Genomic DNA, 15,995 nt, shown 5'->3' on the forward strand with positions numbered 1-15,995 from the left:
ATGGATCTGCTCATTTCCTGGATAGGAAGAAATCGGTGACATTGGGTGGATATAGTTCCCAGCCAATCGCCCAGAGTTCCCTCGCCCTTTGGGGAAAGAGGTGGAGCTTCCGCTAGTCTTTCATCTTCAAAGGAAATCAAGCTTCTAAAAAGCGGGCCCTGCCGGATTGGCCAATAGCTACTTCTTTTCTCCACTAGGGGAGCGTTCGCACGGGTGTGGGGAGGTGTGGGGAGGTGGCCAGCGCTTGCCAATCAGAGGAGGCCAGGGCTGTGCCCTGGCGGGCGGTGACCAATCGCCGGGGCCGGCCAGAGCGCGCTTCCTTAGTAGGTGGATGGTGGTCGGAGCGCCGACTCCCTTCTCGTCGTCGCCATTTTGAGCTGGTGACTGGCCGGCTGGGAGTAGGCGGCAGTGAGTTTCCTTGGGAGGGCAGCGCGCTTGGCGCTTCTCCCCTCCCCCCGATCTGCCTGCAGTCTCGGACTTGGTAGTTGCGCGCTCCGGCTCCGGCTGAGCTGGGAGAGTTGGAGGAGGTGGCGGCGGGCCGAGGTGATGTCTGGGAGCCCTCCCTTGACAGCCCGGGCCGAGAAGGTGAGCGTCGACGCTGGTCGTGGGGGCGGAGGTAAGGGGCCCGGGGCGGGGACGTAGAGGAGGCGCGAGGGCGGACTTCGGGTCGGTGGGATGCGCGGAACGGAGGGGTTCGTGCAATGTCTCTACCCGGGAGGGGTTTTTTTTGTTTTTTTTTTTGGTGGTTTTTTTTTTTTTTTTTTGGTGTGAGCAAAGGCGCGTGCGCGACTGGGACATGGGATGGGTGCGTGCGGGTTGGGGGAAGGGAGGGACGAATGGGAGTGGGCTACTGTGGATCACTGTGTCGGCTACACCGAAGTTTATCATTGGGGAAGCGGTTGTCTGCGACTTGTGCATAGGAGAGGGGATGCTGCTCTGTGTTACTCTGGTGTTTATCGATCCATTGGGAAATATTCTGTGGTTCTGGTCTTTATTCCTGGGGGATCAGAGGGAGGATGTGGCTCTGGTCTTTACCCTTTGAGGGAGAGTGTCTGTGACTCAGATCCTTATCCATGGGGCGGGGCTTGGGGGACGACTGTCTTGTGATTGACCCTAACCCACTTACTGGGTGGGGAGGGGGATGCAGGGAATGTGTGTGTGACTCATTGCCCCTTCTTTTGGGGAGTTTGTGAGAGTGACGCTCATCCATGGAAAGGGGACCTAGTGTGTAATTGTGGTCCTTACTGTGGATTCCTTCTGTGATGTGGGCCCGTAGTTATTTGGGGCTCGTGTCTGTGACTGGCCCTTGGCTGTGGTGGATGTTACTGTGTGACTCTGGCCCCTTTGCCAGAGTCTCTTGAGGGTTTTTGTGCTCTCAGCCGCCAGTGCCTCTGGTGTGATTCTAACTCTTGCCCACCTGGGAGCAGGTAATTCGGGTTCCCTGTGGCTTGAGGAGGAAGAGAAAGTTGGAATGTGCGTGTGTCTGTGTGTGTGTATGTGCACGCGCATAGAGCAAAGGCGTGGCAGCAACCTAGTGTTGGGCAGGTGCTATTTTTGCCTGGCTTTACCTGATTCCTGTTCAGAGGGTGGAGCCTGAAGATCTGGGATTCATCCTGACCTCTGGCTGGGTCACAGGGTTCTCAGGACTCCTTGAGTTCTCACCACAGCCCTGAGGGTTGGATGAAGTGGCTGCTGCTCCATCCCAGTAGAAGAGCACGGTGGTTCAGAACAGCCTCCAAAAGGGCCCCTTTTGCCTCTGGAAAACGGGCTTGAGCCCTGGGGAGGGAATCACCTTGGGACCTGGCTGCACATAGGAGACAGGGCTCAGGGCTGAGCCAGTTGCTGTGTGAGGGCCAAGGCTGTGTTGGCCAGGAGCCCAGGGAGGTAGCAGCTGTCTCGTTGCCAAGTTAGCCCCTTCATACACACCCCCAAGAACCTTTCATGGTCTTTTGCTGCCTTATAGGGGACAGCCAGCAGCTTGTTGGGAGGATGAGATGGTCCCTTGGGGCCCATGGAAGGAGCCTGGTGGGTGCCTGGGGCTCCCATTGTTGTGAAGTCTTGCCTGATGTGCTGAATCTCAGGCAAGACTTTCAGCCCTGAGAGTATCCCTACGGCCACCCTGGGATGCAGCCCCAGGCTTGAATTTGTCTACCTGTCTTAGGTGGCAAAGCCCTGATCACACCGTGGGTGGCCCCGCCAGGTCTCTCTGCAAGATGCCCCTTGTCTGCTGAAGTCTTTGCTGTTTTCTTTATTTTTATTTATTTTTTTTTTTGAGACGGAGTCTCGCTCTGTCGCCCAGGCTGGAGTGCAGTGTCCGGATCTCAGCTCACTGCAAGCTCCGCCTCCCGGGTTCGGGCCATTCTCCTGCCTCAGCCTCCTGAGTAGCTGGGACTACAGGCGCCCGCCACCTCGCCCGGCTAGTTTTTTGTATTTTTTAGTAGAGACGGGGTTTCACCGTGTTAGCCAGGATGGTCTCGATCTTCTGACCTAGTGATCCACCCGTCTCGGCCTCCCAAAGTACTGGGATTACAGGCTTGAGCCACCGCGCCCGGCCGTCTTTGCTGTTTTTTAAGGCAGTGGGCTCTAGCCTCATGTTTGCGGGGAAAGGGAGGAGCAGGCCAAGTAGGGGCTACCTTCACACTGTGATGCACAGGAGTGCTGGGAGCTAGAAGACAATGTCCCTGGGCTAAGGGGCGGCAAAGAGCCTTGACAACGAGGGTTTCTCAAGGAGGCCTTCTCTGTCCCAACTGTTTTGACCCCTTTTTTCCCTCTATTCTCCGCAGAGTCCCTGCAGGAAGCATCACCCAGGCTGGCAGATCATGGTAGCAGCAGCGGGGGTGGCTGGGAAGTGAAACGGAGCCAGCGGCTGAGGAGGGGCCCCAGCAGCCCCCGAAGGCCCTATCAGGACATGGAGTATGAAAGACGGTGAGTTACCCGTTCCCAGCCTCCCAAACAGCCTAGGCTTGCCTCTATGTGAGAATTGATCCAAGAAGGTGCTAGGTTGGGGCTTCTGGGTAGAGGAAACAGCAATAGCAGATGAGGAGTTTCTTTTCAGCAGACAGGTATTTGGCATCTGTTGTGAGCCAGGACTTGTGCTGGGCTCTGAGAGTGCAGTGATGAATGAGACATGAGATTGTATCCTTCTCAGTACTCACGGTGTCGCAGTGAGGCTATGCAGTTAACAGGTGGGAGGTTGAGGTTGGGGCTATAGCCTGGGGTATGAGGGATGGGTGGGAATGGCACCATCAGAGTCAGGATTTGCCCAGTACCACTAGGGAACAAGTCAGGTTAGATAGTGGGAGATTCCAGGGACAGTATGGGCTACAGTTGGCATGATACTTGCTTGGAATGGATACTCTCAGATAGTTATTTCTTCAGCTCTGCTATGAACAAGGAATAGCCAGAACACTGGGTAAAATACAGAAATCCTGAGTAAAATTCAGTGATCCCTTGCCATCCAGGTGATTCCGAGGCGGGTAACCCAGCCATGACACTTGAAGATTGCCTAGAAAAGCAGACTTAACTCTCCCAGAAAGCCTCTATTAAGACTCAAGAGTCGATAGCTTCATAAAAAGAGAAAATAATTTTTAAAATGTCTTGCAAAGAGTTTCTTCTACCACCACCCCTTTTAAAAATGTAGAATTGTAATATTTTGTTTTCTGAAAAGTGAGCCCAAATTTGAGATAAGGTCATCACCTAGTGTTATTCAGTCTTGGCTTTCATTAGAAATGTTTTTTGAAGGCCGGGCGCGGTGGCTCACGCCTGTAATCCCAGCACTTTGGGAGGCTGAGGCGGGCGGATCACAAGGTCAGGAGATCGAGACCACGGTGAAACCCCGTCTCTACTAAAAATACAAAAAATTAGCCGGGCGCGGTTGTGGGCGCCTGTAGTCCCAGCTACTCGGGAGGCTGAGGCAGGAGAATGGCGTGAACCCGAGAGGCGGAGCTTGCAGTGAGCCGAGATCGCGCCACTGCACTCCAGCCTGGGCGACAGAGCGAGACTCCGTCTCAAAAAAAAAAAAAAAAAAAAAAAAATGTTTTTTGAAAGACATTTGATTTTGGATGGTATTCACTAGAAGTGCACTGTGGCCATTTCTGAATTTGAGTAGCTGACATACATACTTTGTTCAAACTTTATTACCAAGTAAATCCATTGACTTTTAAAAGCCCTCAAGTGCAGAGGTTTGAATTCATCATACTTTCCAGTTCAAGGTAGGTTTTTGTCATAGGTCAGCACAAGGCTTCCTCTTGCCACGTTTATTTTTTCATTTTATTCCCAATTCGCACCTCTGTGGGCAGCTGCTCTGTGTGTTTGATATGTATCCTTCTATGATACATATCATAGAAAATGTATCAGATTTATTATATACATTGTTTTCATATAAATGTATCATAGATACATGTGTCATATAAATATACATACATATACAAATGTATCATATAGATACATGTATCATATAAATATACATACATATATAAATGTATCATATAGATACATTTTCATAGAAAATGGAAATATGAAGTGTTTTGAGCGACTGTGTTTTCAGTTGACACACATGGCATAGTGCCACAGTTTTCATTTTGTTTCCTGAACTTTGTATTACTTAGAGTGGGAGGTTTTTTTTGTTTTTTGTTTTTTGTTTTTTGTTTTGAGACAGGATGTCTCTATGTTGCCCAGGCTGGTCTCAAACTCCTGGGCTCAGGCAATTCTCCTGCCTTGGCCTCCCAAAGTGCTGAGATTAAAGGCATGAGCCACTGTAACTGGCCAACAGTGCTGTTTTTTTGTTGTTGTTGTTTGTTTATTTTGAGACGGAGTTTCACTCTTGTCGCCCAGGCTGGAGTACAATGGCACAATCTCGGCTCACTGCAATCTCTGTCTCCGAGGTTCAAGTAATTCTCCTGCCTCAGCCTCCCAAGTAGCTGGGATTACAGGCGTGCACCACCATGCCCGACTAATTTTGTATATTTAGTAGAGATGGGGTTTCTCCATGTTGGTCAGGCTGGTCTCGAACTCTTGACCTCACGTGATCCTCCCAAAGTGCTGAGATTACGGGCATGAGCCACTGCACCCAGCACAGTGCTGTATTTTTGACATCTGTCTGTATTGCCGTGTGTATGTTACTGCTTTGTTTCCAGTTGCTGGCAAGGGCATCATGGGGCATGTCTACTGCATTTTACTTAATAATTCCCCGAAGAGTAGATGCCTGTTGTTAATTTTGATGCGCTGACATCACTTTTTTTTTTTTTTTTTTTTTTTTGGAGACAGAGTTTCACTCTTGTTGCCCAGCCTGGAGTGCAATGGCACAATCTCGGCTCACCGCAACCTCCACCTCCTGGGTTCAAGAGATTCTCCTGCCTCAGCCTCCCAAGTAGCTGGGATTACAGGCATGCACCACCACGCCCAGCTAATTTTTTGTATTTTTAGTAGAGATGGGGTTTCTCCATGTTGGTCAGGCTGGTCTTGAACTCCTGACCTCAGGTGATCCACCTGCCTCGGCCTCCCAAAGTGTTGGGATTACAGGCGTGAGCCACCGCGCCTTGCCCAACATCACCTTTTTTGCCTTACCTTTTAATGTATAGTTGTTTTTGTTTGTTTGTTTTTTGAGACGGGGTCTCTCTCTGTCACCCAGGCTGGAGTGCAGTGGCACGATCTCAGCTCACTGCAAACTCCGCCTCCCGGGTTCACGCCATCCTCCTGCCTCAGCCTCCCAAGTAGCTGGGACTACAGGCGCCCACCACCAAACCCGGCTAATTTTTTGTATTTTTATTAGAGACGGAGTTTCACCATGTTAGCCAGGATGGTCTCAATCTCCTGACCTCGTGATCCGCCTGCCTTGGCCTCCCAAAGTGCTGGGATTACAGGCGTGGGCCACCGCGCCCAGCCTAATGTATAGTTTTTACCTTTTGCATTCAGATCTTTAATCCATCTAGATTCCACTCTTGAATATGGCATAAGGTAGGCTCCGGTTTTATTTTCTTCCATATAGTAGGCAGTTTTTCCAGTACCACCTCCTAAGTAGTCCATTCTTTCTTTATTGATCTGTGGTACCGCATCTGATTTCAGGTTCCCTCATGTACATGGATTCGTCTTGAGCGATGTAATTTGTTCCGCTGGTCTATTTACCCATTCTTGTGCCAGCACCTTACTGTTTTTATTATTATGGCTTTATAGAATGTCTTAATAGCTCCTTTGCACTTATTTTTCAAAGTTGATTTAATCATTCGTGGGGCTTTATTCTATATCAAAAGTTATCAAAGCCCCTCAACAACAACAAGAATTTTGATAGATATTGCACTGAACTTCTCTATTAATTTGGGGAAAATCATCTTTGTAAGTAGTCATCTCATCTAAGACCTGTGTAGAGAATATTTTGAAATTTATGTGAAGAGCATAAAAAGCTTTCATTTTCATAAATAGAAATACAAGTCTTATGTATTCTTTTTTAAAGTAATCCCTAGGTACTTCAGTCACTTTCATTATCTTTTTCTTTTTCTCGAGACTTGGTCTTGCTCTGTCACCCAAGCTGGAGTGCAGTGGTGACCTCCACAGGCTCAGGTGATCTTCCTACCTCAGCCTTCCAAGTAGCTAGGACTGTAGGCACGTGCCACCACGCCCAGCTAATTTTTTGTAGAGACGGAGTTTGCCATGTTGCCAAGGCTGATCTTGAACTCCTGAGCTCCAGCAATCCACCCACCTTGGCCTCCCAAAGTTCTGGGATTACAGGCCATTATCTTATTTTTTGAAAAATATTTTTCATGCTGGTATTTGCTGGGGTAGAGGAAAGCTGTTGATTTCTGTAAGTTACCCCTGCTGTATGCCCTTGTTATTTCTAATACTTCATTGTTGATTCTGATGTTCTTTCTAAGTAGTTGGTCATATTGTATGCAAATCTATCCTGTCACTTATTTATTTTTCTTCATTTATAGCATTGTCCAGGACTTTTAGTACTATATTAAATAGTATAAGTGATTCTGGGTGCACAAATTAAGATTTACTTTGGCTAGTTGTGGCAGAAAATCCAAAGAATAATGGCTTAGACAAGATAGTTTACTTTTCTTTCCTACAAAGGCAGTCTGCAGAAGAGCAATTAATCTAGGGCTGACAGGCAGCCCCTTCTGTGTAGCCATCCTCAGCACATGGCAGTTGAGACAGTAGGAAGAAGGGGGAGGAATGAAAGGGAATGTGTCTAAAGTTTCTCCATTAAGTATGATGCATGCAGTAAGTTTTTAGAATGTATCCTTTAATAAATCAAGAAAATTATCTGATGTTCGTTTGCTAAGATTGACCATAAATAAGTATTAAACTTCAAAATCCTGTGCTTTTTTTCTCCCCTTGTCCATTAATTTCATAAATTGTGGCCTGGCATGGTGGTGGATCACAGCACTTTGGGAGGCCAAGGTGGGTGGATTGCTTCAGGCCAGGAGTTCAAGACCAGCCTGGCCAACATGGTGAAATCTCATTTCTACTAAAAATACAAAAATCAGCCAGGCGTGGTGATGCATGCCTGTAACCCCAGCTACTGGGGAGACTGAGACATGAGAATCGCTTGAACCTGGGAGGTGGAGGTTGCAGTAAGCTGAGATCGTGCCACTGCACTCCATCCTGGGCAACAGCGAGATTCCATATCAAAAAAATAAATAAAAATTTCATAAATCGCATTAAATTGTATCCTTGGCATTCTTGAGCTATACCCCACTTGATCATGGTATGTATGTATATGTTTATGACTTCTTACTTTGAAAATATCTCAAATTTACAGAAAGGTTGCAAGAAGAAGTATAATGAATTCCCATATATCCTCTAGTCAGAATTACTTTTTGTAAGTATTTTGCCACATTTGCTCTATCACTCTATATCCTTTTTTTTTTTCTTTTTTTTTTTTTTTTGAGACAGAATCTCACTCTTTCGCCCAGGCTGGAGTGCAATGGCGTGATCTTGGCTCACTGCAACCTCCACCTCCCGGGTTCAAGTGATTCTCCTGCCTCAGCCTCCCAAGTAGCTGGGATTACAGGCGCCCGCCACTACGCTTGGCTAATTTTTGTATTTTTAGTAGAGACGAGGTTTCACCATGTTGGTCAGGTTGGTCTCGATCTCCTGACCTCAGGTGATCTGCCTGCCTCAGCCTCCCAAAGTGCTGGAATTACAGGCGTGAGCTGCCGCACCTGGCCCACCCTATAGCGCTGTATCTTTACATAGACACACACACACATGCACACACAATTTTTTTTTTAATCGTTTGAGTTGGTGGCAGACATGCCTTTTTTTTTTTTTTTTTTTGAGTCAGAGTTTCACTCTTGTTGCCCAGGCTGGAGTGCAATGGTGCAATCTCGGCCCACTGCAACCTCTGCCTCCTGGGTTCAAGCAATTCTCCTGCCTCAGTCTCCCAAGTAGCTGAGATTACAGGCATGCACCACCACGCCCGGCTAATTTTGTATTTTTAGTAGAGACAGAGTTTTTCCATGTTGCCCAGGCTGGTCTCAAACTCCCGACTTCAGGTGATCCGCCCGCCTCAGCCTCCCAAAGTGTTGGAATTACAGGCGTGAGCCACCGCGTCCAGTCTGACATGACCTTTTAAGTCTGGCAGCATGTATGTCCTAAGAACAAAGGTGTTCTCTTCCATAACCACAATATACTTATCAATATCAGGACATTTAACAATTATATAGTACTTTTATCGTATATAAAGCCCATATTCAGATGTTATCACTCTTCTCAGTAATGTCCTTTATAGCGGTTTTCCCCAACCCAGGATCCAGTCCAAGATCATGTATTGCATTGAGCTCCTTGTCTCCTTTAATCTGAAACAGTTATTCTATCTTTGTCTTTTATGACCTTGTCATTTTTTTTTCCTGAACCTATGGATTATATTGAAAGCATGTTTTAAGGTTAGTTGTTTTGTAGAATGTCTCTCAGTTTGGATTTTTTTATGCTTACTCATGAGTTTTTGGCAGAAATGTTAGTGATTTATGTATATTTTTAAAACCTTGTTAGATTTTATTAGCTGTTGTATCATCTAGGATATCTACACCTGTATTTATCAGTGAAGTAGTCCAATAATTTTATTTTCAGTATTTATCTGGCATTGGAATGAAGGTAGCCTTATGACATGAGTTGGGCAGCCTTTGTTATTCTCTCTTTATTGGAGAAACTTGTAGAAGAATTATCTGTACCTTGAAAAACTTGGTAGAACTTACCTTTAAAAGCATCTGGAGGCTGGGCGCAGTGGGCCAAGGCAGTTGGATCACTTGAACCCAGGAGTTTGAAACCATCCTGGGCAACATGGCAAAACTCTGTCTCTACAAAAAATACAAAAATTAACTGGGCATGGTGGCAGGTGCCTATAGTTCTAGCTACTCAGGAGGCTGAGGCAGGAGGATCACCTGAGCCTGTGAGGTTGAGGCTGTGGTAAGCCGTGATCATGCCACTGCACTCCAGCCTCAGTGACAGAGTGAGACCCTGTCTCAAAAAATATAAAAGCATCTGATGAGCTGGTTTTTGATTACCATTTCATCTCTTCTGCCAATTTTAGCATTTTATATTTTCTAGAAATACTCATTTTGTGAAGATCCTCATATATGACGATTCAGTCCAGCATCCTAGAAATGCTTTATAAAAGGGGTATGCCTTTGGAAGGTGTTTGTTCAGAGTGCTCTGGTGGCCAATTAAAAGTATTCCTTTCTATCCAAATATGTTCCCTTCCTGAGTTTAGATAGCAAGAGTTCAATACCTGAATTTATTTAGTTTGGATATTGGATGTCAAGAGAGTTCAGGATAATTTCATCTGAAAATTTATAAATTTATTCGTATCTGTTCAGTTCTTGATTTTTTTTTTTTTTTCCTTTTTTTTGTTTTTGTTTTTGGAGATAGTCTCACTCTGTCTTCCAGGCTGGAGTGCAGTGGCATGATCTTGGCTCACTGCAACCTCTGCTTTCCAGGCTCAAGGGATTCTTGTGCCTCAGCCTCCTCAGTAGCAGGAATTACAGGCGTGTGCCACCACGCCCGGCTAATTTTTGTATTTTAGTAGTGACAGAGTTTCACCATGTTTGCCAGGCTGGTCTCGAACTCCCTACCTCAGGTGATCCACTCGCCTCAGCCTCCTGAAGTGCTGGGATTACAGGCGTGAGCCACTGTGCTGGCCCCAGTTCTTGAATTTTGATGACTACAGTTCAAATCGATTGTATCAAGAACCTTAAAACTACTCATACCACTAACAGTGATTTCTTCTCCAGGCATTTACTGTAAGGAAACAATTTGGGGCCAGGTGCTGTGGCTCACGCCTGTAATCCCAGCACTTTGGGAGGCGGAGGCAGGTGAATCATGAGGTCAGGAGTTTGAGACCACCCTGGCCAACATGGTGAAACCCCATCTCTACTAAAAATATAAAAAATTAGCTGGGCGCGGTGGTGGGCGCCTGTAATCACAGCTACTCGGGAGGCTGAGGCAGGAGAATTGCTTGAACCCAGGAGGTGGAGGTTGCAGTAAGCTGAGATCGTGCCACTGCACTCTAGCCTGGGCGACAGAGTGAGACTCCATCTCAAGAAAAAAGGAAACAATTTGGGTTCCAGGCTGAGTTCATTGGAACAGTGACTTCATTTTGTTCACAGCAGTATCCCTATCACCTAGAACAGTACTTATCGTATAGCAAATGTTGGGTTAATATTTCTTGAATGAATACATGAACAAGTAATTGTTTAAAAAAATGGAAATCCACATTTTTTTAAAGAGACAGTGTCCAGTGGTGTGATCATAGCTCACTGCATCCTCCAGTTCCTGGGTTCAAGCCGTCCCTCCTGCCTCAGCTTCCCCAGTAGCTGGAACTACAGGTGTGTGCCATAACATCTGGCTTTAATTTTTTCTGTGGGGTCTCGCCGTGTTTCCCAAGCTGGTCTCAAACTCCTGGGCTCAAGTGATCCTCTGCCTCAGTCTCCAGAGTATCTGGGATTGCATGTGTGGGCTACTGTGTCTGGCTGTTCACATTTTTGAGCACTATTTGCTTGTGAAAAGGTATAATGAAGTGGTAGTTTTCATTTTTACTGTGTCTCATGTTTTGTGTATTTTTGTTTCATCAACTAAGATGCACTGTAACATATCTGAAATCTGGATATATTATCAATGGTTTGTCATAGTTTTGTTAGCCATACATTGCCTTTTAGTGGTGCCTAAAATAATGGTACAGTTGTGAGGTGATCTTAGAGTTGATGAAGCATAGTATGCAGGTAGGCCTAATGGAGGAAGATGGTACTATAAAAGCAAGAAGTATTTTTTTTTTTTGTAATGACCGAACGCTGTTCTGTGGATGACCTACCCTTTCCTTTAAACACGATTCTCTCACTTCTAACTCCAAACTTGCTCAACTAATCCTTAAAAATAAACTTGAGGTGGAATTTGAAAAAAAAAAAGGAAATCAAAATGTTTGGAAACATGTTTAATGGATATTTGCCCCATTTGTTACTTATCTTTATGGTGTTTTCCATATTTTAGTGTGAAATTTCAAGCATGTAGCAAAGTTTAAAGAATTTTACAATGAACACCATATATACCCATCCACTAGATTCTTTTTTTTTCTTCTTCTTTTTTTTTTTTTGAGATGGAGTTTCGCTCTTACTGCCCAGGCTGGAGTGCAATGGCACAATTTCACCTCACAGCAACTTCCACCTCCCGGGTTCAAGTGATTCTCCTGCCTCAGCCTCCCAAGTTGCTAGGATTACAGGCATGCGCCACCACACTTGGCTAATTTTGTATTTTTAGTAGAGACGGGGTTTCTCCATGTTGGTCAGGCTGGTCTCAAACTCCTGACCTCAGGTGATCCGCCTGCCTTGGCCTCCCAAAGTGCTGGGATTACAGGCGTGAGCCACCATGCCCGGCCCACTAGATTCTACTATGAATGTTTTACCATACTTGCTTTATTACATATTTATTTCTGAGTTTCTCGTATTTTTTACACTCTATAGAGATTTATAATTTTTACAAAGCCAGATTTATTCATTTTCCTTTTATGACTGCTGGGATGTGGCTTGCTGAGGAAGACCTACCCCACTCTTTAAAAGATACATTTTTTTCTTATGATTTCTTTCTAATATTTATTTTCTTTTTTTTAAAGTTCAACTTTTATTATAGATTAAAGGATGCACATACAGGTTTTGTTTTGTTTTGTTTTGTTTTGTTTTTTTAACTCAGTGAAGAAGTCTGCACAGCAGGAATCAGGTGGGATGGCCCTTTTCCCCAACGCTGGACTACTTGATGTTCTCTTCCATCTTCCCTCAACCCTCATTTAGATCATGACGTCAGAAAATCAGGTTAAAAGTTAAGAAAAAGAGTAATCAGATCATTGGGGATTCTCAGTAGTAGCAGTGCCGTTGGGAGCTGCTAGCCCAGCGGGTATGCCCCATGCCACCCCTCTGGATCTTGGCTCCATGGCTACTGGGAGGAGGTCTTGTTGGCCAGGGAGGCCACGCAGTGCTGCTAGAAGGTGGGCGACATGCTAGCAGTGCAGCCAAGTCTTGGGTGCGGCAGCTTGGAGGTACCACCCGCATAGGCGTTGGCCTTCCAGGGTGCGTCCTGGCCCATCATGCTGCTGCAGCAGCCGGGGCTGGCGCTGCATGTCCGCTCGCCTGCTAGGCTGCCCACCGGCTTAGCCAGGAGCTTGCTGTGCCTCAGCAGGGCCACATCCCCCATGGCTGCTGTGGCTGTGCTCTGGTCTTGCAAAATGGTGGTGATGTGGTTCCGGAGGTCTTTAAAGAACTCGCTCACACCCTTGTAGCCTGTGAAGGCGCTGATGTCGATGACGGCATGCTGCCCCATCTGGTTGTTGATGATGATGTCGGTGCCGAGCAGCAATATTCCCAGCACCTGCCACAGGGCCTGGGGGAGTTCCCAGATGATCTTTTTGCTCGGCTGCTCTTGAACAGACCAGACCCCTCAATCTTGTCCACCTCCGTCAGGACCAATGATGACTCCGGCTTTGACTCCTCGTGGCTATTGAGGAAGATGGATTCGCGGTCACATTGTGTCCGTGGAGTTCTTGAGCAAGGGTCTCTGGACCACAGTGTAGGACTCGCCGACCATGAACACCTTGTACAGAACGGTGTTGTGGTTGATGAAATTCTAGACCACACAGGGTGACTGGATGCCGTTCAGGCTCTCCTGATTGAATGCAATAGCCATCTTGTGAGAGTTGGTGCTGTGAGCCAGTCTGGTTTTGCAAATAAACAGGAAAGCCAGGCCATTCTTCTCCAGTAGCCACATGGTGTCATCCCCGCACAGGCCCCTCCATGAAGGGCAGTGAGTAGATCCTGCTATCTTCCATGTAGACCTCAATCTTCCAGATGAGCTTGCAGGACTTGGAGTGGTCAAGCAGGGTTCTGATGGCAGGGGAGGAGTCCAGGACGATGGTTTCAGGGTGGGCATCGATGTACTCCTGAAACCTGTGCACCAGCTCCAGGGACTGGCTGTCATTCTGGTCGGCTTCAAGGATGACACTGGTCAACTTGTGAATGATGAATTCCAGGGGTCCCTGTTCCTCAGTTGGCGGCTGGCTGAGGTTCAGCTGCATGACTTCTTTTTTTTTATTTTTTATTTTTTTGAGATGAGGCTCACTCTGTCGCCCAGGCTGAAGTGCAGTGGCGTGATCTCGGCTCCTTGTAACCTCTGCCCCCTGGGTTCAAGCGATTCTCCTCCCTCAGCCTCCCGAGTAGCTGGGATTACAGGCGCTTGCCACTGGGCATGGCTAATTTTTCTATTTTTAGTAGAGACAGAGTTTCACCATGTTGGCCAGGCTGGTCTCGAACTCTCGACCTCAGGTGATCCACCCGCCTCGGCCTCCCAAAGTGCTGGGATTATAGGCGTGAGCCGCCGCTCCTGGCCTCAGCTGCACTTCTGTCCCTCGCTTCCTGCACAGCTCCGCCAAGGCCTGGAAATTGAGCTTCTTGATTTTCTTCTCACGCAGCCAGTAGCCAACTTTCTTCCCTTTCAGAAAGGTCTGCCATCTTCCTCCTTGGGCGAGGAGCCTGGGTCCTGAGGAAATCGCCCATAAGCCGAGTCTGTTGGCCAGTGAGCGCTGGGAGTATGCGGGTACCCCCTGGTGGCAGGGATGTGGAAAGGGCTGGGGTGTGGGATTAGGGCCACCTGGTGTCACATTCTCTACCATCCCCCTCCCCGCCCCTGCCCCAGGCCGGGGTGGCCCTGACCCCCGGCTGGAGCTCGCGGCCCACATACAGGTGGTTGTTGTTCTTTTTTTCATATGCAGTTTCACTCTGTCGCCCAGGCTGGAGTGCAGTAGGGCGATCGGCTCACTGTAACCTCCGCCTCCCTGGTTCAAGCAATTCTTGTCCCTCAACCTGCACAGTAGCTGGGACTACAGGTGTGCACCACCACACCCAGCTAATTTTGGTATTTTTTAGTAGAGACAGTTTCACCATGTTGCCCAGGCTGGTCTCAAACTCCTGACCTCAATGATCCTGCCCCCTCGGCCTCCCAAAGTGCTAGGATTACAGGCATGAGCCACCGCACCTGACCCGTACAGGTTTTTTACATGAGTAAATTGCGTGACACTGAAGCCTGAGGCCCTGTTGATCCCATCACTCAAGCAGTAAGCTTAGTTCCCAACAGATGGTCCTTCAGCCCACGCCCACCTTCCCACCTTCCCGGTCTAGTGATCCCCAATGTCTGATGTTCCAATATTTACATTCATGTACATTCAACATTTAACTCCCATTTGTAAGTGAGAACATGCAGTACTTGGTTTTCTGTTTTTGTGGTAGGTGGCTTAGGATAACAACCTCCTTCTCCATCCATATGACTGTGACAGACATGATTTTGTCTTTTTTATGGCTGCATAATATTCCATGGTGTATATGTACCACATTTTTCTTTATCTTTTCCACTATTGATTGGCATTCAGGCAGATTCCATGTCCTTGCTGTTGTGAATAGTGCTGCAACGGCCAGGCGCAGTGGCCCATGCTAGTAATCTCAGCACTTTGGGAGGCCAAGGTGGGCGGATCACCTGAGGTTGGTAGTTCAAGACCAGCCTGACCAACATGGAGAAATGCCATCTCTACTAAAAATACAAAATTAGCCAGGCGTTGTGGCGTGTGCCTGTAATCACAGCTACTTGGAAGGCTGAGGCAGGAGAACCTTTTGAACCAGGAGGTGGAGGTTGCAGTAAGCCAAGATTGCACCATGGCACTCCAACCTGGGCAACAAGAGCGAAACTCCGTCTCAAAAGAAAAAGAAAAGAAAAAAAGTGCCGCATTGAACATATGGGTGCATGTGATAGAATGAATTATTTTCCTTTGGGTATATACCCAGTAGCAAGATTACTGGGTCGAATAGCCAAAGCAATCCTAAGCAAAAAGAACAAAGCCAGAGGCATCACATTGTCCAACTTCAAACTATTCTATAAGGCTACAGTAATCAAAATAGCATGGTCCTGTGCAAAAACAGACACATAAACCAGTGGAACAGAGTAGAGAATGCAGAAATAAACCCGCACACATAGAACCATCTGATCTTTGACAAAATCAACAAAAGTAAGCAAGAGGGAAAGGACTCCCTGTTCAATAAGTGGTGCTGGGATAGGTGGCTAGCCATATTCAGAAGAATGAAACCGGACCCTTACCTCTCACCATATACAAAAATTAAGATAGATTAAAGATTTAAGGCCGGGCGCGGTGGCTCAAGCCTGTAATCCCAGCACTTTGGGAGGCCGAGACGGGCGGATCACGAGGTCAGGAGATCGAGACCATCCTGGTTAACACGGTGAAACCCCGTCTCTACTAAAAAATACAAAAAACTAGCCGGGCGAGGTGGCGGGCGCCTGTAGTCCCAGCTACTCGGGAGGCTGAGGCAGGAGAATGGCGTGAACCCGGGAGGCGGAGCTTGCAGTGAGCTGAGATCCGGCCACTGCACTCCAGCCTGGGTGACAGAGCGAGACTCTGTCTCAAAAAAAAAAAAAAAAAAAAAAAAGATTTAAATGTAAGACTTCAGACTATAAAA

The 15,995-nt window shown here is 47.1% G+C and overlaps 1 protein-coding gene, 1 long non-coding RNA gene and 1 pseudogene across 18 annotated transcripts in view; 1 reads left to right on the plus strand and 2 right to left on the minus strand.

Annotated features, from left to right (window-relative positions):
• The first annotated feature begins 360 nt into the window (after nt 1-360).
• Nucleotides 361-15,995, plus strand: part of RBM10 (RNA binding motif protein 10) — a 42,255-nt gene continuing 26,620 nt past the window's right edge. For 6 of the 16 annotated variants that reach the window (XR_013412762.1, XR_013412763.1, XM_015127275.3 and 3 more), the window contains exons 1-2: nt 361-616; nt 2,784-2,925. Coding sequence is in view for 8 of the 16 variants with exons in the window: in XM_015127275.3 (XP_014982761.2) it covers nt 547-616; nt 2,784-2,925 (212 nt within the window). In the remaining 8 variants the exon portion in view is untranslated. Of the gene's footprint in view, nt 617-2,783; nt 2,974-15,995 lie in introns of all 16 variants that reach the window. The other 10 variants (XR_013412764.1, XR_013412765.1, XM_015127274.3 and 7 more) reach the window with 4 other exon arrangements.
• LOC144338575 (uncharacterized) lies at nt 9,450-11,546 on the minus strand. The gene is made up of 2 exons (XR_013412816.1): nt 10,504-11,546; nt 9,450-9,874 (listed from the first exon to the last, which is right to left on the minus strand). It is a non-coding gene; the product is annotated as an uncharacterized LOC144338575 (long non-coding RNA).
• Nucleotides 12,418-15,238, minus strand: LOC711711 (inositol-tetrakisphosphate 1-kinase pseudogene; annotated as a pseudogene). The gene has a single exon (XR_013412808.1). The product of XR_013412808.1 is annotated as an inositol-tetrakisphosphate 1-kinase pseudogene (transcript).

Source organism: Macaca mulatta, chromosome X, assembly GCF_049350105.2.
Source record: "Macaca mulatta isolate MMU2019108-1 chromosome X, T2T-MMU8v2.0, whole genome shotgun sequence".
Classification (NCBI taxonomy): Eukaryota; Metazoa; Chordata; class Mammalia; order Primates; family Cercopithecidae; genus Macaca; species Macaca mulatta.